The sequence below is a fragment of the Siniperca chuatsi genome, linkage group LG11 (genome assembly GCF_020085105.1).
Source record: "Siniperca chuatsi isolate FFG_IHB_CAS linkage group LG11, ASM2008510v1, whole genome shotgun sequence".
Classification (NCBI taxonomy): domain Eukaryota; kingdom Metazoa; phylum Chordata; class Actinopteri; order Centrarchiformes; family Sinipercidae; genus Siniperca; species Siniperca chuatsi.
Genome location: NC_058052.1, coordinates 27416960 through 27438150, shown reverse-complemented (window position 1 = coordinate 27438150; position 21191 = coordinate 27416960). Strand labels below are relative to the sequence as shown.

The 21191-nt window shown below is 39.0% G+C and overlaps 1 protein-coding gene across 2 annotated transcripts in view; it reads left to right on the top strand.

The window, feature by feature from the left end:
- Positions 1 to 7796: 7796 nt before the first annotated feature.
- LOC122884337 (kinesin-like protein KIF20B) overlaps positions 7797 to 21191 on the top strand; it is a 54580-nt gene continuing 41185 nt past the window's right edge. For both annotated transcript variants that reach the window (XM_044214139.1, XM_044214138.1), the window contains exons 1-17: positions 7797 to 7949; positions 9106 to 9214; positions 11231 to 11320; positions 11500 to 11622; positions 11916 to 12054; positions 12864 to 13048; positions 14743 to 14797; positions 15073 to 15279; positions 15876 to 15987; positions 16781 to 16852; positions 17080 to 17226; positions 17893 to 18055; positions 18368 to 18523; positions 18674 to 18799; positions 19506 to 19645; positions 19736 to 19856; positions 20452 to 20650. In XM_044214139.1, coding sequence (XP_044070074.1) covers positions 9107 to 9214; positions 11231 to 11320; positions 11500 to 11622; positions 11916 to 12054; positions 12864 to 13048; positions 14743 to 14797; positions 15073 to 15279; positions 15876 to 15987; positions 16781 to 16852; positions 17080 to 17226; positions 17893 to 18055; positions 18368 to 18523; positions 18674 to 18799; positions 19506 to 19645; positions 19736 to 19856; positions 20452 to 20650 — 2143 coding nt within the window. In that variant the 5' untranslated portion in view covers positions 7797 to 7949; position 9106. The remainder of the gene's footprint in view (positions 7950 to 9105; positions 9215 to 11230; positions 11321 to 11499; positions 11623 to 11915; positions 12055 to 12863; positions 13049 to 14742; positions 14798 to 15072; positions 15280 to 15875; positions 15988 to 16780; positions 16853 to 17079; positions 17227 to 17892; positions 18056 to 18367; positions 18524 to 18673; positions 18800 to 19505; positions 19646 to 19735; positions 19857 to 20451; positions 20651 to 21191) is intronic.

Here is a 21191-nt window from a genome sequence, read left to right as displayed (position 1 = left end):
GGAGCTCCAGTCTTATCTCAGTTTAAGGTACAGTGTGTTGCCTTTGCTTGACAAGTTACACATTTCTTTTACCTCTGTAACTTTCCATCTGCCAGGCTCCAAAGAGAACCAAGAGCATATTGAATAGTGAAGAGACCTATCCAGAAAGTTTTATTTGCATTGTATATACAAGCCTAATTCATCTTTCACAACTATCACACAGAACAGCAACCGACATATGAATGCAGAAAATATGATGAAGTGAGAAGAGAAACAATGTCCTCATTGTGGCAGTTGAGATGGTAACTTGGTTAGTCCTGGAGTGTCTACTGCTCCAAAAGCTACTCCGTTAAAAGGTCAGAAGCTATATGTGATCAAATGAGATCACATTGTTGTATCTGCGAGATGTAGTGATTAGCACCCAAGGATCATTTTTGATCCACCCCTCTGTAACTTTCCACTCACGCCTTGGATAGCAAAGTAAAAGATGAGAGAAGAAGAAGAGGCAGCAAGTACAGGGAAGACAAGGAAGAAATAGAGGAGAAACTTTCCATTGTTTTTATATTCTGTTACTCTCATGCTAAATGTTGCCTCAAGGTCTGCAAAAAGTGCTCTTTATTTTAGAAATCCTGCTTTATTTTCAATAACTATGTTCTCAGTAGAGACAGAAACCATGTCATAACATATCACAGCAAACAGCTGCCTGGATGAACAGGCTAATAAAGAATATCTATTTCAAAATGGTTAAAATAGTAAATTAGCATTAAAGTCTGCCCTAAACTAAGAGGTTTATCTTGGTTGATAAGGACAACACTGGGGATGATTGGTCATTATATAAGCTTTTGCCATTTTTCCCCACTTGTGTATGTTATGTGTTTATATATATATATATAAAATATTATTCTTGTACAGTGTTAGAGGAGGAATTGGAAGGACTAGAGGGGAAGAAAGACTATGGCCAATAAAGCTGATAAAACATAACATTGCCCTCATTAAAATAGAAGTGATTGCAGAATTTGAAGCCTGAAAAGACAAACAAAAAGCACATAGCTTAAAAGCACAGATGAACAGAACAAAACAGAATAGAATCAAAAAATATATCGATAAAACCGAGAAAATACAAACAACAAAGATAAAGTTGCCCTATAAAATCATAAATGCAAAGGCCTGAAAGCCTCAGGATGTTCTTGTATATGTTGGCTATGAAGACAGAAGCTACAGAAAGCAAAGTAGAGTCAGCGTAACTAGCGTGGCTGTAGACTTTTGGCCTTTTTTAAAGATTATCCTAAAGAGGGATGCCTGTAACTAGTTTAAGAGCTGTTTTAATAGACATAAATCAACATATCAGGGTAGGGACATACACTCATACTTATTACTTACTAAGGGTGTGTGTCGCAGGGATCCATTTTGGGCACTCTCCAATTTACTATTAACGTCAAATTCATATTTATGCAGATGACACTGTTTTATATTGTGTTGCTGATTCTGTCTATTTAGCCATTTAGAAATTACAATTGTATTATGATTTTGCAAATACAACAGGTTTAATATTGAGGGGATCACAGAACACAAATATTGTGGCATCTGTGATGTGAAGTAACTAGCACTTCACCTGTGTGAGGCGCTGTTAGGTAAGCTACCTGCTGAATGACCTATAATAATGAGATATAATAAGCATTCAGACAACAGTCGAGTCGAAACACACAGTGCTCTCTGTCTGAATTCATGTGCACTCATTATTATTGTTCCATAACAATATATGACAGCAACTGGCTTAAATAATGAAGAGGATTGTTGAAGCAGTTTTCCTCAATGTTGTGGACTATGAGGATTCTTTTGTAGACTGTTATCTCCACTCTCACCATTCCACTTTTATGTCAATTTCAGGAGATGTTTACAACACTCAGCACTTCATTTTATATGGTAATTACACAACCTGGTTTTTAAAACCCACTGTTTACCATGTAAATCAAAAAAGGCCACCTTGGTCTATGCCTGAAACACTCTGAGCAAGTCATGCAAAGTGAAGATGTGGGTGTTTCTTAGTTTCTGTTACTCAATGCTTTGGTATTTACAGGTCTTGTTCTTTCATGAACACTGGTGCATAAAATACTGAGAATTTACCGTGTTTTCTGCATGTTCAGCTGAACTTAGATGTGTTGGAAATGTTTTCGGTAATGCTGTTTCAGATAACTATTAATCTAGTTAGCTTCTTACTGCAGCTTTGAATTTGAGATTTTCCATATTAAAATGTACTAAATGTACACCGATGATTGCTTGATTTGTTGATTACTGGTTTAAAGGTACCTGAGGGGAAATTCTTGCCCCTCCACAACAAGATCAGAGACCAACCAACATGGTCCAGTGCCTTAAAATTGAAAGTTAGTTGGTCAATTTAGTGTGGCATCCCCATAGAGTAAATGTGACAACATTTCTGCCTGCTATTAGCGCTGAAGCATCCATTCAAATGAAAGTGAAAATACCTTAAACTACAGACATACTGTTTCAGATAATAGCCTCTGCCTACAACCTGTCTGATTCCTTAGTACCAATGAGAAACAATCCACTATTTAAATATTTATTTTGTTCATCATCATTCTGAAGATATCTTTCAAGACTGGAGTGAATTGCATTTGATATAGGCCGTATTGTTGCTTCCTTATGAAGAAAAAGAAATCATCAATCATTATCCAGGTCTTGTTGTTTTGCACTGTACTGAGAGGTATTTCTAATATTTTGTCCACCCCAGTTATATCAGTGAGATTTGACTAGTGTACCTGTCATTCCTTCCACACTCATTGCATTGTGCATGTGCGTTTAAGTACCCGTCAAGTCAGCTGGAAGACTACCTGCGCCTGGTTTGTGGTGTTGATTTAACACTAATTTATTTGAGAATATGCACAATGTACACATAATATCAACTGAAAATAATTAAGGTATTAAAACTAGATTTTATCCAGTCAGTTATACAGCCTTGATTATGAGACAGAATTTTAGAACTCTGGAGTTATCCTGACAGCAACATTGTGCTTGCTGTCGTGGGGATCCTGAGGGAAACAGTAGGATTCCCTTGTTGTTTACCCTGTTAGAGTCAGGTGCCTCTGCTGGCAGCATCATGTTGTATAGAGTGATGGCTTGTTCTTACCACATGTTGAAGAAGCTGAGCAGCTGTTACATGATTTATCAACTCACTTGAGAAGTTAAAGACCCTCACGTGACAATAACGTGTGAACCACCCAAAAGAGATCAAAATACCTCCAGCTCCACCAGTCAGAAGAACGGAAAAAGCTTCTCGATGAGTGGCAATGAGCGTTCATCAGCAAATATTGTCGAGTTCCCACCCCTTATGACTAAAGGCTGGCAGTTCTTAGCTCCTGTGTGCAGAATTCCACGAGTGCCAAAATCAACCAATACATTGTGAAATAATTTGTCCCCAAAGAGCAATTGATTGTGCAGCACTGAAACAAAAGTACAAGATAAAAAGATAAGGCACATAAACACAACATATAAGTCAAAAGTAAAAACAAGTTTAAACACATAGTTCATATGTTAAAACAGTTTAGTAACTCCATCATTAAAACTTCTAGGTCCGGCAGCTTTTAGAATGAAAGAGACCCAACTCTTAAAAAAGGCTTGTTATACAGTATATACTCTACAAAAATTACAGAGTTAGTTATGTTGTCTTTTAACCTAGGTGAAAGTCTGCTAGCAAATGCCACTTCAAACACTAACTGTATATGCTGTTTAACTCAAGTTGGTCTCAAGAGTCTTAGTGCAGTTTTTCACAGTTTTCAGCAACATATTTATAAAAATGTAAAAATTTCAGTAATAATTTGGGTTTGGTATTTTTAGTGAGAAATAGAATGTATAATGATTTTTTATCTTAATTGTGCAAGAAAACTCAATTAATTATTGTTTGTGAAAACCCTCATGCTTCTGTCTTTCTATGGTTTTTAAACTCTGGTTTAGAACACTAAACAACCTCAAGTGTAACCTTGTTTTCACATTTCTCATTCCTACTAATAACCTACAACCATTTATTAAGAACTCTGTGCAGTGCTTTCATCCTAATGCTACAGCTTAGTGCATCAAGCACGCCTTAAGGACATAAAAGCCTGGATGACCTGCAAATTTCTGATCTTAAACTCAGACAAAACCAAAGTTAGTGTACTTGTCCCCAAACACCTCCGAGACACGTTATCTAAAGATATAGTTACTCTAGATGGCATTGCCCTGGCCTCCAGCACCACCGTAAGGAATCTCAAAGTTATCTTTGATCAGGATTTAACTCCCACTTAAAACAAACTTCAAGGGCTGCCTTTTTTCACTTACATAACATTGCAAAAATCAGGCACATCCTGTCTCAAAAAGATGCAGAAAAACTAGTCCATGCATTTGTTACTTCTAGGCTGGACTATTGCAATTCCTTATTATCAGGTTGCCTGAATAAGTCACTTAAGACTCTCTGGTTGATCCAGAATGCACATGTACTGACAAGAACTAGGAAAAGAGATCATATTTCTCCAATATTAGCTTCTCTGCACTGGCTCCCTGTAAAATCCAGAATAGAATTTAAAATCCTTCTCCTCACCTACAAATCTCTTAATGGTCAGGCACCATCGTATCTTAAAGAGCTCATAATACCTTATTACCTGACTAGAACACTGCGCTCCCAGAATGCAGGGTTACTTGTGGTTCCTAGAGTCTCCCAAAGTAGAATGGGAGCCAGAGCCTTCAGTTATCAAACTCCTCTCCTGTGGAATCAGGTCCCAGTTTGGGTTCGGGAGGCAGACACCATCTCCACATTTAAGAGTAAGCTTAAGACTTGACTCTTTGATAAAGCTTATAGTTAGGGCTGGCTCAGGTCAGCCCTGGTACTTCTGCCTCCGGAGCTGCAGAATCTGGATCTATGATTGCGGGCCATGTACTGTCCCTATGTTCCTGCTCAACACCCGCTGCTACAATTATTATTATTAGTCTTATTATTAGGGGTTCAAGCACCCTTCTATGTTTGTGTCGGTTTATTATTATTATATTATTTGTTGTCTGCCACTTTGGCTCAAATTCCTGTGAGCTGGAATGAGCTAGAAACACGAAACTTGGCCCAATAACTGGAAATGATGTGCATGTGCTTCCACAGAAATATGAGCCCAATCGGCCACATGGTGGCGCTGTAATAAAGGCCCAAAAATGCAATTTTGAACAGGCCACGCCCCTCACATCATAAGTCTGAAGTCTGCTCTACAAAAACGTCTCTTCAGGACCACTAAAGTCCTCCTGACTAGATTTTCCACAATTTTGAATTTTTTGAAAAACACATTTTTGACATCTCCTTCTAAACCGTAGGTACATTTTCGGTGGATCATCATTGGACGAACCTTATCAAAAGTTGTATAAAGCTTGTTGATATCTTATTTAGTTTTCAAGATATTGACCAATTAACTTCAAAAGGGGAGTGGCTCAGTATATAAATAGACCAAAGTCAACAACCGTTGGGCCAATCATCACAAAACTTACAGGATATGTCCATATAAAGTACCTGAAACATACCCTGACAGTTTCATTCAAATCGACTACAAGGGCAAAAAATATGCGTGGTATAATACGAATCAGACTATGAATCAGAAATTGTTTGTTTTCTTCATTCTATTTGTGAAAATGCAAAAAAGGGAGATTTCACTGTTTTTTTCTCATCTAGGCCACATTTGACCAGGTCCAGATCAAAACCTTTAAACTTCTAACGGTCTGTGTTGGCTTGAACCCCGAACCCAACACGGTCGCGGCAGATGGCCGCCCACCCAGAGCCTGGTGGTATTTTGGAAAAGATGGATAACATTCCTGAAGAGAAACAGGAGAAACAAAAACCTCCTCCACATTAAAGATACATTGATGCCCTCTGGTGAAAATAGCTGGTTTCAGGTTTAGCTGGTTTCAAGCCTGCCCGAGATGTCGTGCATGCATTTCATCATGCATCTTGAGCATCTTGAACGTTGAACAAGACTTACTGCTTGCTGCTGTTAGTTCTATTACACTTAAATATATATTTATCTTTGGCAATTTTTATATGATTTGAATGTAGAAAACTAACATACAACACTTTGTTTTATGTTGTCTGATGTTTTGTCGGTTTTTAAACCCAGGTCCTTGGAGAAACAATACCATTTCATCTTTAGTTTTTCATAGCTGGAATGGTAAATAAGCTTAAACTTAAAATTAAAATGACAAGACATTTGTTGCATTCCCTCAGTGGCTTTTATTACATTAGAGCAATGAATTATCTGCAATAACATCTTCTCAATGTCCATAACACAAAATTGCAATTTGTCCAATAGGCCTACAAAATTCTACACAGAGTTCATCTCACCCAATATGAACTACACAAAATGGGACTCACTGACAACGAAACATGTGCACATGAAACACTCTCGATGACTACGTTGACTGTAAGTCGCAGCATTCCAGTCTACCCGTCTGTGAAATCAGTTGAACCACCACTGAAATATGAACAACCCATACAGGTCGCCATAACAATCACTAAAAAAACCAATCTATTCAGTTGGAAAGATAGATGTAACCTCTCAACATCCCAGTGGCACTTTCAGATGTTGAGCCCTGTTTATCAAACCACTTGCCGACACACAGAAACACATCCCCACCACGTTAATAACCTCCCCCTGCTGCCGGTGAGTGCACACCCCCCCACAGACTTCAGCTGTGGAATAGACAGCCCTCAAGCCCCACCAGGACCCACATACTGCAGTAGCTGCCATTTCTAAACAACTCTTCTTGCCTGTACGTACCCTGGAGATGGCCCTTCCAGACACTCCAGTGTTTAGGAAAATTAGGAAAAAGTAGGAATAATGTTTTGTTATTGTCTATCACATCATCATTGCTAGGCCTATATTATACTTTGCTCTCCCCCCCCCCCCCTCCCATACAAATAGGCTACAATCATACACATAAACACGTGTGTCATATTTAACAGATTTTCCCTGAAATATTCGGTTATTACACCAATTTAAATCATGGTAACTGCATGATGTTATTATTATTATAACTATTTTGACTATACTTTCATCTTTGTTTGTTTTGTTTTATATATGCATTATGTGAAGTTCTGTACGTCACCCTGTTTTTCTTTCTCTGTCTTTGTGTATCTGTATCTGTAAAGTCTGTCCAGCACCTGTTGTGTAGATTTTTTTTTTGAATAATGCATTAGAATTTTTTCAATTAAAATAAACAATAGGCCTAAGCATTTATGTGCCTGTCCTCCTTTTTAATTAAGTCATGTAAATGTAAATGGATTGTACTTGTATAGCCTTTCTACTAGTCTATTACTCAAACTACTTCATCAAACAGGTCTGTTAAATTCAAACTTTTTACAGTTAGACCATTAACAGTAATTCTTTAGATTTTGAGTAGCCTAATTATTTAATTCAAACTAAATTATTCAAGTAATCAAGAAGTAGGTGAGGGAAGCGTTTTGGAGGGGTGGGTGTGAATCACAATATTAGCAGCTGAAGCTGAAACGAGGGTGTTCCTTGCATGCCTTGAGGCATCCTAGAACATGTAACGTTAGTGGTCTATCGTACTGCCTGCTCAGGGCCGAATTTGAGCCGTAAAGTCCGCCCATAATTAATCCTATCGGTTTAGTCATGCCTAAAATCTGCCTATTAGCTGGTTGTTGCTTAATCTTATCATTATAGTTTTATCTCACCCTCATGCTAAACAAAATCAGTTACCGTAAACACACCATTGCCACTGGACCTTTTGTAGGAGATCATCTGATTTCCAACCAACAAAGGAACTACTGAACGCAGCACAGAAAGTACACATGCGCAGTTTCTGCTTGAATCCGATTGGTCCGTTTCAAACTCAGACCGCGGCTGTGTTGTTTTGTTTAGCGTTAGTTAGCACACAAAAGAATATTCTTCGGTCACTGTACTTAATGTTCCAAATATAACTATCAGGTAAGTATTTTTGTTGAGTATACCAGTTGGAGTGTCATCGTTGAGTTCTTTTCAGAAAACTAAACGGACATTTGCTAAACTATGTTACAATTATCAGTTGACAGGTGCGGCTGCTAGTCAGCTGAAAATGTTCAGCTAGATGGTTAGCTAGCTTGACCAAGAGACGCGTAGTGAACATAATTTGAAACGATTCAAATTTACAACTGCTTTATATATCGACTGAAACAGATAACGTTAACAAAACGTCAGTAAAAGGAACACTTGGCTTTCGCTGAATAACAACACCCACACCACCTTGCGACACTTGTGAACCAACTGTTGGTTAACAAAGCTGAGTTTAAGAGTTGCTTGGTGCATAACGGTAAGCTCCTGACGATTTGTATAATGGTCGATCTTCTTCTTTTCCTTTCGGCTGTTCCCTTTCAGGGGTCGCCACAGCGAATCATGTGCCTCCATCTAACCCTGTCCTCTGCATCCTCTTCACTCACACCCAAAAGCTTCATGTCCTCTCTCACTACATACATAAATCTCCTCTCTGGTCTTCCTCTAGACCTCCTGCCTGGCAGCTCCAACCTCAGCATCCTTCTACCAATATATTCACAGTCTCTCCTCTGAACATGTCCAAACCACCTCAATCTGGCCTCTCTGACTTTATCTCCGAAACATCTAACACGAGCTGTCCCTCTGATGTCCTCGTTCCTGATCCTGTCCGTCCTCGTCACTCCCAAAGAGAACCTCAGCATCTTAAGCTCTGCTGCCTCCAGCTCTGCCTCTTGTCTTTTCTTCAGCGCCGCTGTCTCTAAGCTGTACAACATCGCTGGTCTCACCTCCGTCTCGAACACCTTTCCTTTCATTCTTGCTGATACTCTTTTGTCACACAACACACCTGACACTTTTCTCCACCCGTTCCAACCTGCTTGCACTCGCCTCTTCACCTCTTTTCCACGGTCTCCATTGCTCTGAACCGTTGAGCCAGTGCAATACAAAATGCCAGCTTTTTGAAGGGCGTGGCGTAATTTACTGTCCATATGAAGCTAAACCTACCTATTTTTTTGTCTTTGGTGTAAGGCAAAGTTAGTTCAAGTGAGGTGACTTGACCTTTAGCCTTTTTGATACTGTTTTGGTTTACTCTTTTGTCCTTGTTTATTTGTTGCAGGATGATGGAATCATGCCTGAACAACAAGGCTGACAGATGGGAACAGGTAGAGGTCCACGATTTGAAGAGAGATCTCTCATCAGAATTTAGCACCTTACCAGACTCACAGGTAAACCTGGTATACCATCAATACTTTTGTCCACAATAGTTATAATGCTATCACCATACACGTGACTATGGGCAGAATATACCTATCATATGCTGAAATATCTTAATAAAGCATAAACACTCTATTTACTGCATTATAAAGTTTTACAGCACATGTAATATAATAATAATAATAAAACTTTATTTATAGAGCACTTATCAAAACAAAGTACAAAGTGCTTCACAACAAGAAAAATAAAATAACACAGTGAATGACGAAATATAAAGAAATAAAACACATGAAATACAGAAAAGCAATAAAATAAACAGTAAAATAAACAGCCAGTTCACGTAAAATCAGGATATGCTTTCAGATAAAAATGTGTTTTGAGACGAGATTTAAACGAAGACACTGACTCAGACAACCTAATTTCTTCGGGCAAGTTGTTCCAGATCCTCGGGGCCCTGATAGCAAAAGCTCTGTCCCCTTTAGTTTTCATCCTGGACTCAGGAACAGACAGGAGACCCCTGCCCGAAGATCTCAAACTACGTGAAGGTTCATAAGGGATTACAAGGTCTAAAATATAATCTGGGGCCAGGCCATGAAGAGCCTTAAAAGTAATCAACAAGATCTTAAAATCAATCCTAAAACCAACAGGGAGCCAGTGTAAAGAGGCTAAAACAGGTGTTATGTGGTCATACTTCACACCTGTATCATCATTTAAGTATAACGCAGCTGTAAACGGGCAAATATCTTTACTCCAGGATTCAGAAATCAACTCCCGAGTTCAAATGACTGCAATGAAGCAAGAAAACACCTCTGCTCCAGTATTGCAACAGGCTATTGTGATATTGGTGTCAGTGTCTTGATAATATATTTTTCAAGTGACCGTTTCACAACATATAGCAACTTATTTTGTCCCACTTCCCACTTGCAGTTTTTGCCTGACTAACAGTGAAGAACACTATACTAAATTAACTATCAAAGTCAGTTTTACTTTTGTGTTGCTTTTCCAACAATCAGATGGTTTTGAGAGGATAACTACATAAAACTAGTGAAATAACAATTTGCCCTACAGCCATGCAGTTTCCCCCATATGTATATATTATTTTGCTTCTCACAGACTTCTGTGTTAGTACAGTGTTTTTGTGGTGATTAATATAGTCAGGTGCCCATATGTACATTGAAAAGTTTCAAAGACATAAAAAGTTTCCCTTCTTAATGCACTTCCAATGAAAGTGATGGGGGACAAAATCCACAGTCCTTGTTCTGTATAAAGATACATTCCAAAGTTTATCTAGAGCTAATATGAGTCATCATCAGTCTGATTTAATCAAATCAAGTGAATGTCTTCCAAAGTTAGTCTTTTTAGTACAAAATCCCACTTTGTGTTTCACGGACAGTGCTGAGCTGCAGTGGAGGAAAGTAGAAAGAAAATAGAATTTTGTACTAAAAAGACTTTGGAAGATCTGCACCCAGACTGCCGACGCCTCATTAACTTCAGATACACTTTGGAATATATTTTTGTAGAGTATGAGGACTAAGTATTTTGTCCCCCATCACTTACTTTGAAAGTGCATTACAGGAGGGACGATTACAGCAAGGAATACCTGTTCCTATGTTCATATGGGCACCTGACATGGACTGAAAAAATTGTGAACCTTTTCTTTAAATTATAGGCCACAGTGGCCTCAAGCGTCTTCCAACATGCACAAGGTGTAAGGCAATGAAAGCTAGTCCACAATTTGGATGAGCCAAATTGACAATCGTTTGCTTTCAGTCGAGAACTGGAAAGCCAGGCCACATCCACACAATTTTGAAATCACTGCTTTTTTGTAATATGGGATTTTCAGATCATTTTCTAACTTTTGAACACCCAACTGATGGTTGCTTGTTATGTTTTCTAGAAATTGATATCATATCTTACTAAACTGTTTTTCACATCTAATCCAGATGTGAGGTTCAACCTAATGCCAAAAAATGTTGTCTTTCACCATCCTCTTGACGTTTTTGATCAAACCCTGATTTGTTTTGCAGCATTCCAGCATCGAGGAGAGAGAACACCTTCAGGTCTACCTTCGTATCCGACCCTTCACCTCAGCAGAGAGCGAGAATGGAGAGTCGCAGGTGAAATAAAGAAAAATAAAATACATTAATATGCAGGGAGTTGATGAGAAATTAATACCAGTGTGCTTGGTAGCTGCTTGGTTTTCTGGTTGTCAAATCTATGTTTATTGTATTTACTCAGTAAATAGAAAGAGAAATAATTTTTGTCTTGTCTGTCTCCCTTTTTTTGTTTTTAACAGGACTGTGTTACCATCGAGCCCCCCGACACAGTTCTGCTGAAGCCTCCCAGTTTGTCACTCTCCGCAAGGCTTAGCACTGACAAATCCCTTCCACAGACTGGGCAGCGCTTCCAGTTCTCTCAGGTTGGTGTTTCCCAAGCGGCAGGCTGGCTCCAAAAGCGAGTCAATCCCCATAAGCCCCTATGTAAAAATTTCCATCTTCATGGCAGAAATAAACAGCCTGTTTATTCTATTATATTCTATTATTCTATTATTTATTCTAAGACTTATGTATTGTTATATATTGTTCTGAATATATCGTCACCTGTATACGATCCATTTGGCTCTCCCTCCATTCATTGTTGAACCTAATAACAGCATCACGGGCTAGAGAGTTTCTACACTTTATTGATAAGCTTTTTTCCTTCCTTCAATAGGTGTATGGTCCTGAGAAAACACAGAGAGAGCTGTTTGAAGGCACAGTAAAGGATTTGGTGAAAGATGTTCTCGAAGGGGGGAACTCTGTGGTTTTCACTTACGGAGTCACCAACGCTGGGAAGACCTTCACATTCTTAGGTCTGTTCCACTCTCTCATACATTTAAATGAAATTAAAAATGTATTTAAAAATAAATAAAATAAATGGATACAGTTTGGAATGTAGTCCTTCGCGGGAGGAAGTGCTTTTTAGATCAGATACAGGACAACTCTTTTTCAGCAGTTCTCTGCAGCTTTTTGCCACCACACCCTATATGACAGATCTCATGTTTGTGTCTGATCAGTGTAAGAGCCACATGGAGTTACCTTCAGTATTAATACATTCAGTTCAGCTCAAGTAAGGTGTAGTAAAAGCATCATTTAACTTAGGTTCTGTTCGTGCCACATACCTAGCTCGACCTGGCTAGCTGTCAGGAGGTCTCTGCCTGATGTCTAAATAATACACAGTAGGAGCAGATGAAATAGTGAGTGGACTCAGAATTTCTTCCCTGCCTGTGCTGAAACTGATTATTAAAGTTGATCTGTGTGCTCTACTTAGTTGAAGCATCTGGTAGCGACAGTGCATAGCTTTTAAAAAAAAAAAAATTCATAATGATGACAGACTTGCAAGTGGTGATGTTCTTTTTCTATTTTTGCACAGTAGTTATTCATTTTTAAATTGTGTTGTTCTTGTGCAACTGTAGGCCTTAATCTTAAAAAACAAAGTACATGTCTAACAGTGAGCCCGTACCAGCTGCTGACTGCCCCTGCGTTATCATTGCTCTGATCATAATGCATGCATGCACTTGTGTCTAAGGAAGAAATTACTCTATTGTATTTCAGACATATTTCTGTCTTGAGATTTTAATGACAGTATAAGTGCCCTAACGATATGCTCTTGTCACTCCAGGTCCAGATGCTGATGCTGGTATCCTGCCCAGGTCTTTCGATGTAATTTTCAGCAGTATTGATGGACACGTTTTCCCTGGGATGAGCATCAAACCTCACCGCAGCCGAGAGTTCACAAGGCTCACCAGGGAGCAGCAGGCTGAAGAAGCGGTGTTCAAGAGAAACCTCTTCAGACAACTTAAAGAGGTAACCTGTCTGTCTGTCTGTGGTGCTTTATTCTCCCCCTACAGCTGTGATTTGCTAGTACTATTGAAAGGAAAAATATCTTTGGGTGGAGGCAAATCTATTTTAAATTAACATTGGCTCCCCATCAAATTTAGCCTTTCTTTGATAATTCCTAAAAATGGTCACCTTTCACATTAACACTTAAAGTTTAGAGGGTTCAGTATTTTATAAAATCACAAATGTTATTTTTGAAACTTTTAATTTTAAATAATCTCAGAACAGATCGCTTTCACTGTCATTGGCCCATCGACAAAATAGGCGAGATGCTAAAGCGACTGCATTTAGTCTCTGGGGGCAACAGCCAATGTTTCAGGGCTTCCAGTGTAGCCTGCGGATATTCGGATAACGTACAGTGGTGTGCAAAAGTGTTTGCCCCCTTCCTGATTTCTTATTTTTTTTGCATGTTTGTCACACTTAAATGTTTCAGATCATCAAACAAATTTAAATATTAGTCAAAGATAACACAAGTAAACACAAAATGCAGTTTTTAAATGAAGGTTGTTATTAAGGGAAAACAGAATCCAAACCTACATGGCCCTGTGTGAAAAAGTGATTGCCCCCTAAACCTGAAAACTGGTTGGGCCACCCTTAGCAGCAACAACTGCAATGAAGCATTTGCGATAACTTGCAATGAGTCTTTTACAGCGCTGTGGAGATATTTGGCCCACTCATCTTTGCAGAATTGTTGTAATTCAGCCACATCGGAGGGTTTTCGAGCATGAACTGCCTTTTTAAGGTCATGCCACAGCATCTCAATAGGATTCAGGTCAGGACAACAAACGGAAATCAGAACACTTCTGATACCAAAATCTTGTTCCTTGCCTACAGATTCTGCATTCGTATGCAGATATCTGTTTATAGAGATTAGCTTGAAACAAACTAGTTTGTACAATGTGTGTTACCACATCTAAAGGTAAAAGGGTTTCAACCTGTTCTGAATGGCCACGCTCAAAGGCGGGTCAAAAAGCCTGCTATCATGACCTCCCCCTGGCTGCATCTCACCTCCTCCCTGATCTTTTTCCAAGAACTCTGTCTTTTGCACATCTTTGTCACCTCGAAGTGATGAATCTCATAAATGGGGATAAGGGTGCTCCTTGGTGTTCATGGTGTTGCAACATGAAAATTGACAGAAGTAGTTGTGTAAAGAATGGGGGTGTAAAGAAGAGAGCTTGAGAAGAAAGTTCAAATCCTGCCTTACTTTTACACCTCCACACACCTGACTGATTTATTGGCATGACTGTCAGATTATTTGTTTTGGAAAGTCACAAAATGTTTCGAATGCAGCCCCCTCATTTCAGTGAAGGTGTGGGAGTAGGGGGATTCAGGCACTGTTAGAAAATCTGACAAACACCTTTAGAGCTCTAAAAGGTCAGGTAGCTACCTACACTTATTATTTACTACATAATTTATGTCATGTCATAGTAGGCCTGTAATTTTTTGTCATCCTTTGTCTAAGGCTAGTGGAGGAAAAGTGGACCCCCCTCCCCAACATAAACTATTAATGCCTTAGTCATTTTTAGTAATTACTTTTGTGAAGCACTTTGTGACATTGCTCTAAAAAAGTGTAATATAAATCAACTTGTATATAAATAAGTTGGAATACAAGTATCATTGATGCATTTTTAACATTTTCATCTTTACTCTTTGTCTTTTAGTGTGAGAAAAGCAATGCCAGCCTGTTGAACTCGACCAATAAGACTCTCCTTGAAGGCAAGATTTACATTTGTCTTTTAATCTATTGTCTGATAATTAGTTAATGGTAGTTATTTTTATTTTTTTGCACTGTAGCTGGAAGTATGACACTGAAACCACCTGTGCACTGTGATAATGTTTTACTAATTCTGATTGACAGCACTGTCTGTCCTTGTTTATATTTCCAAAATGTACTGTTTAACCCCAGGGAAGGAATGCATTTTTAAAATTTACATCCCGTGTTACTGCATTTACTACAGGGCAATGATTTTAAAAGTTTGTCTCTGTTGCAGGCTCCTCCATGCTGCAGACGACTGTAGCAGCAGAGGACAAAATCAGCCTGGAGGTGGAAACGCTCACTAAGTTCTCTGTTTGGGTTTCTTTCTGTGAAATCTACAATGAAAACATTCACGACCTCCTGGAGGTGGTACCCAGCGGGGCCTTGAGGAGGACTGCACTACGCCTGTCACAGGACGTCAAGGGCAACACCTTTGTCAAAGGTATTGGGGGGGGGGGGGCACATACCATAATAGAAAGGGTTGTTTTATATTAAAATAGTGCAAAGATTTAGGCAAATATTTGAACTGTGGCAAAATAACTCTGTTGCACCTTTTCCTCCTGAATTTCGGGCGTTTTCCATTTGAGCTTTTCTTTTATAAGCAAATTTACAGCTTTCCTTGGGTCAGATATTTGTAAGTGTGTTAAAATAAGTTTTTATCCTGCCAAATCTTCATTAAAGCACTATGAAGCTAGATTTTGGTTCTACCTATTTCCAAAAGTTAAACCTCAAAGATTTGTGTGTGTGTTTGTGTTTGTATTTAGACATCCTTGAAGTGCTTTGCTTTGAAAATGAGTGACATTCTTTGCAGCTCTTGTTTAAAATGAGTGAAATGTCTCCAGACTCTATATTTATGGGTATACTTCTTATCCTAATGAACCCTCTACATTTTCTTAAAAGAAATTAATTTGGGCCCTTTCCTACGGAATGTTTATGAATGAGCAGCCATGTTGCTCAACATGTTGGGGCGAACGTCCAAACTAATATTTCAGAAATTCTTTAACTCTTCCTATTGTGCCGTTGTGCTTTTGTATTTAGATCTGCGTTGGGTTCAGGTAAATAGTGCGGAAGAGGCTTACAAGGTGATGAAGCTGGGCAAGAAGAACCAGAGCTTCTCCTCCACCCGGCTCAACCAGCTGTCCAGCAGGAGGTGAGTACGATAGCCAGCAGCATTTACAGATATTCAGTTTGTTATTTCAAACAGCAACTTAACACTGAGTGCAAAAGTCAAATAAGCATTCATTCCTAGATCACCAACTTTACCTGCAACTATAAGGAATCATTGGTATGTTATGTGGAGTACAATTGTTAAAGATATTGTAACTTGACAATATTCCTCTTGCACAGGCCTCATGCAAGAACATTTTATATTCTTATCCCAAATCTCATACTTTTTTCTGAGGTTTGCTCGTATGAAAGTGTTCAACAAACTCTCTTAACTGCACAAATTTTACTACAAATTCAAAAAGCATTATAATCCTTAAATCAAACATGTTTTCCCCCCCTGCTGGAAAGGCAGACTAGCCTGTGCTGCTGCTCTTCTCTTCTTTTTTTTTAAACTGCCCCTCCTTTGCCAATCTCATCTCACCTCTTATTCTATCACTTTTCTCTGCACTTGCTCAATTCATTTCAGTTAAATTTTATTTATATTGCGCCAATTCCTAACAGAAGTTATCTCAATGCACTTGTCCTGTAGAGCAGGTCTAGACCGTACTGTTTTTAATATTATTTACAGAGACCCAACAATTCCAATTGTGGTTGTAGTCTCACATAAAAAGTTAAGCTGAATAAGTCTGAGCTGAGTCTCAGAAGCATTTCTTTGGCCACTTTACAACTGTGTTGTATGCATTTTATTTCTCTATGTTTTTGTTCTTATTTCTGTTTATTCCATTTTAATACATAGTTACTGAAATGTATGTTCGTTTTTCTTTCTCTTTCTGTAGTCACAGTATTTTCTCCATTCGCATATTGAGGATTGAGGATATCGGGACTCTGAGGGTCCATGCAGTCAGCGAGTGAGTAAAACTTTAGATTTCACTGGCATATACTGTATAGACATGGTTTTGGGTGTGTAACTGTATGGTTGGGAAACAAGGCAGCATTGGAAAAAGTGCGCATGTGTGCAAAATAAAATCTTCGAAAAGTTTAGTGAAGCATGAAGTGTTGAACGTGTGTGTACAGAATCTGCCGTTTGTATAAGACTTCTCATGCCCTTTATGTGGATAAATGTGTTTGTGATCAGGTTGTGTCTGTGTGACCTGGCTGGCTCGGAGCGATGCGCCAAGACCCAGAATCAAGGAGAGCGTCTGAAAGAAGCTGGAAACATCAACACTTCACTGCTCATCCTGGGAAAATGCATCAACGCCCTACGACACAATCAGCAAGCCAAGTGAGATCATTACTTGTCCGTCATTCTCTTTATATCTTCAGTTGATTTTGAATCAAAAGACTTTACATAATATGAAACAGTCACTCATAGTGTTGAAATCGCAGAGAGTTAACACCCAACTCTGAAACTCTGTAGAGCTTTTTTATCCTCCTTTTTAGCACACTGTTTTGGTTTGCTGTATGGTTGTATTATGGCTCTCCTCAACCGCCATAGGCAGCTGTTTTCAGCAACAAAACACAGATAAACCCACTGTACACAACCTATCGAGCAACAAAACAGCTGACAGATGAAGTTTGCAACTAGCTGGGGAAGAAAGTTGAAATGTAGCAGCTAAAAAGCCAGATATTTTTCTTAGTAGTTGGTGGAGTTGATGAATGTAAGTCCAATATTCACTGTCTGCTGGATCTATAAATAGGAAACGCTTTGCTAATACGTTTGCCATAACAACTTAATAATCTGGTGATATGTGGTGGCTGTGTGTCTGTCAGTTTCTTTTGTTGTTTTTCTACCACCTAGTGGCCAAAATGTATTAATGCAGCTTTAAATCGTTGAGAGAAAATTTGCCACAAGTTATGTTTCATTTCAACTTCAAGAGTGTAGCAGCACAAACAGTTGAAAGCACATATATCAATGCCAACTAAGCTGTTTGTCTGTTCCCTCCCTCAGGCTGCTACAGCATGTTCCCTTCAGGGAAAGCAAGCTGACCCACTACCTGCAGGGCTTTTTCTGTGGTCGAGGTAAAGCCTGTATGATCGTCAACATCAACCAGTGTGCCTCCATGTACGATGAGACTCTCAACGTCCTCAAATTCTCTGCTGTTGCACAGAAGGTGCATGCACATTTTCATTTTGCTTTGCTCTCTGAGCTGCAATTTACTTAAAGTCCTCCATCTTTATTTTTTGCTAGACTGTGCAATACGACCAAAGTTACATTAGTCCAGTACATTTGTACATATATCACTATTATCCATATACAGTATGTCATGGGAATTACCAAACTGCAACATCCATATCAGATTTAGAAACTGACCAAAATTCATAAATGCTCTAAAATAAATATTTTGAAAAATCAAGACACTGCAGTATTAATGGTTATATTATTAATTTGTTGGTTTTTTTTTTTTGCTTTTGTCTGTTTCCAGGTTGTGGTTCTGTCCACCAGGCCCCTTCCAATCATGTCCCAGAGGTCCGCCGCCAGTGAGATATCTTTCATCATCAACAATGCTGAGAGGAAGGCTCTTCGGGGCAGCGGGAGGAGCACCCTGGCTGGCTGGGATAGTAGCCTGGAGGATGTACAGGTGGGGTGACTTCAGGAGGTTTCTGCTCATGCTTTCCTTTATTACAGTTTATACAATATTTTACTGCTGCAATCAATATGAATCTTACTTTACTTGGCTTGAATTATCACTAGATAAATCTTCATCATGTTATTAAAATCTTTTGTCCAGGAGGATGAGGATGATGAGTATGAGGAAGAAAAGAGCCTGATGGAGGACACAATGGATCAGACCGGCAATGAAGAGGACGGCGATGAAAATGATGATAAAATTCTTATTGGTAAAAGGACGCACCAGGTAAGTACCTTACCATTTTAATTTCATAAAGTGCTATTAATAAAGATGTTGCCACTAATTGCTTAAAATCTCATTAAAGAAGATAAGCAGATATTAAAAACTAGCACAGAGAGTAAGATCATTGGTGAAACATCAGGGAGGTAAGAATGAATTTAGGGAAAATAAATAAATGGAAACTATTGACGGGTCTTAAGAGTGGTAAGGCAGATTGATTTGTAACCCAAAGTAATTAAATGACTTTTCATTCAGGACTTTAGGAGAAGCCATACTGTTTTTACTAAACTTTATTTTATACTGTTCCTTATTTTATACAGCCTTGCCCCCTCACTTAGGAAAGGTGTAAAAGAAAAAAATGACTCTTACTCTTTCTACTCTTTTCTACCTGGTAATTTTCTGTGACTCACAAGGTCGAGTTTGTCTGAAAAATGAGCACTTGTCTCCATCTTACTGCTCATTGCAGGATGATCAGTCAAACAGTGTAGATACAGTGTTGAATTCCATGTTTTCATTTTTTTTTAAGTTTAAGTTTCTGCCAGTGCTGCATTTTTTTGTTGCCTGTTCATATATAGATAGATTTAATCATCTTGTTTTTTAATAAACAGGGCATGTACTGAATATATTCAGTAGTATTACTGAAAGACCACAACTTTTTCAATTTTAAAACTCTTTATTGTTGTGTGTTGCTGTTTTGTGTCCCGTTCCTCAGATCCAGGCGGCGCTGTTGAAACAGCTGCAGGTGCAGCTGAAGAAGGAGCGAGCGGAGAGCCTGCTCATGGAGGCGCGAGTCAGAGAGGAAATCAGCAGAGAGTTCTCAGAGCTCTTCTCTGAGATGCAGAATGACTACAAGTGAGAATTTTGTTGTTTTTTTATATATGTGTCCAGGAAAGTTTTGAGTCTAATATTTAAGTAATACAAATGCATGTGTGTTTGATTTAGTGACCGCCTGGCGAGGGAGAGAGAAATGTTGGAGGAGCGAGCAGAAAGGAGACTGGAGATCTTCAAGAACCTCATTGACAAAATGGCCACCGCTGGACCCAGTCCAGACGCACAAGCCATGGTAACACAATCCCTCTTTTCCTTGGATCACACTCCATGTATTGTGTGTTTTGTTTACTTATTGGCTGGTAAAAAGTTATGCATGCTAAAAGAGATTTTTGATAGCAAAGATTTAATGATTAAAACAGCAACTATGCAGAGGCTGTATTTGATACCTATCACACTGCATCTTAGTGACAAGATTCTTGTGCTACACTCACACTTCACACACACACAGTTCTCAGTAACAGAGTTACCTTAACTATTGAGTTTGACCTGTCTTTGACCTGCTTCCGCCTACTGTTTGTCATTGAAATAATAATGTTATCTGTTGGAAAAACTTTATTTGCTGTGAGAGCAAAGGGAATTGCAAGGCATTTCATAAAAGGACAGACAAGTTACATGATCTCTTTTTGACATCCTATGTTAATTACCCAAGGAGGAATTTGTATGGAGCTACTCAAGCAGGTATGCGTTAATTATCTTTTTCCAGGACACTCTGACAGGTGTGGTTGAACTGCCCCAGGGCACCTGGGGCACCTGGGGCTGTTCTGATTGTGGGGATGTGCTCACTAATCTCCCTGACTAATTTATCTGATGTTTCCTTCCTCCTGCAGGACAAATCTCTGGACTCCTACTCCTCTGAATTGGCAGGCATAAAGAAGGCCGCTGAGGCTGCTCATAAATGTCTGTGTTCAGGCCGAACGGGGGCTCAGGGAGACGGGAGAGACGCTGGAGAGGAGCTGGAGAGGAAGGTGTTGGAACTGAATGAGCACCAGTGGAAAGTCCAAGAGCAGATGGCTCACAAACACAATGGTAAAAACTGTCTTAATCTGTCAGATGTTGGATGCATATGGAGGAGGGAAATACAAACTGAGATGTGCTACTTCAGTTATAGTTTGTGGGGTCTAGAGGACTGATGCATAGATAAATGTAAATATTCCAACCATCCAACAGCATGAGTTCATGACCTCCATGGGTGTTTTCTATTAGACCCAGCACACATTGGAGGATCAGTTCACCCATATCACAATTATCGTCAGAAAAATTTAGATTTCTTCATTAGTTCAAAAGATGACTGTTGACATTGCGGTCTGTGGATAATCCAGAGTTACAGAGACTGTTTCTGGAAAGACACTCTGCAGTTGAAGTTTTCAAATGTGAATTTTCAGTGTTTTTGAACACCACAAATGAAATTCTATTCACCACATAGATCTCAAAACCTCATCAAATAAAACCAGAACTATTTGCATGGCTTGGTACCAGTAATGGTATGGGGGAAATAGGTTATTTTGTAACCTATTTGTGAACCGACTTAAAGGCATTGGTTATCCTCAAACCATGAAGGCTATGCATA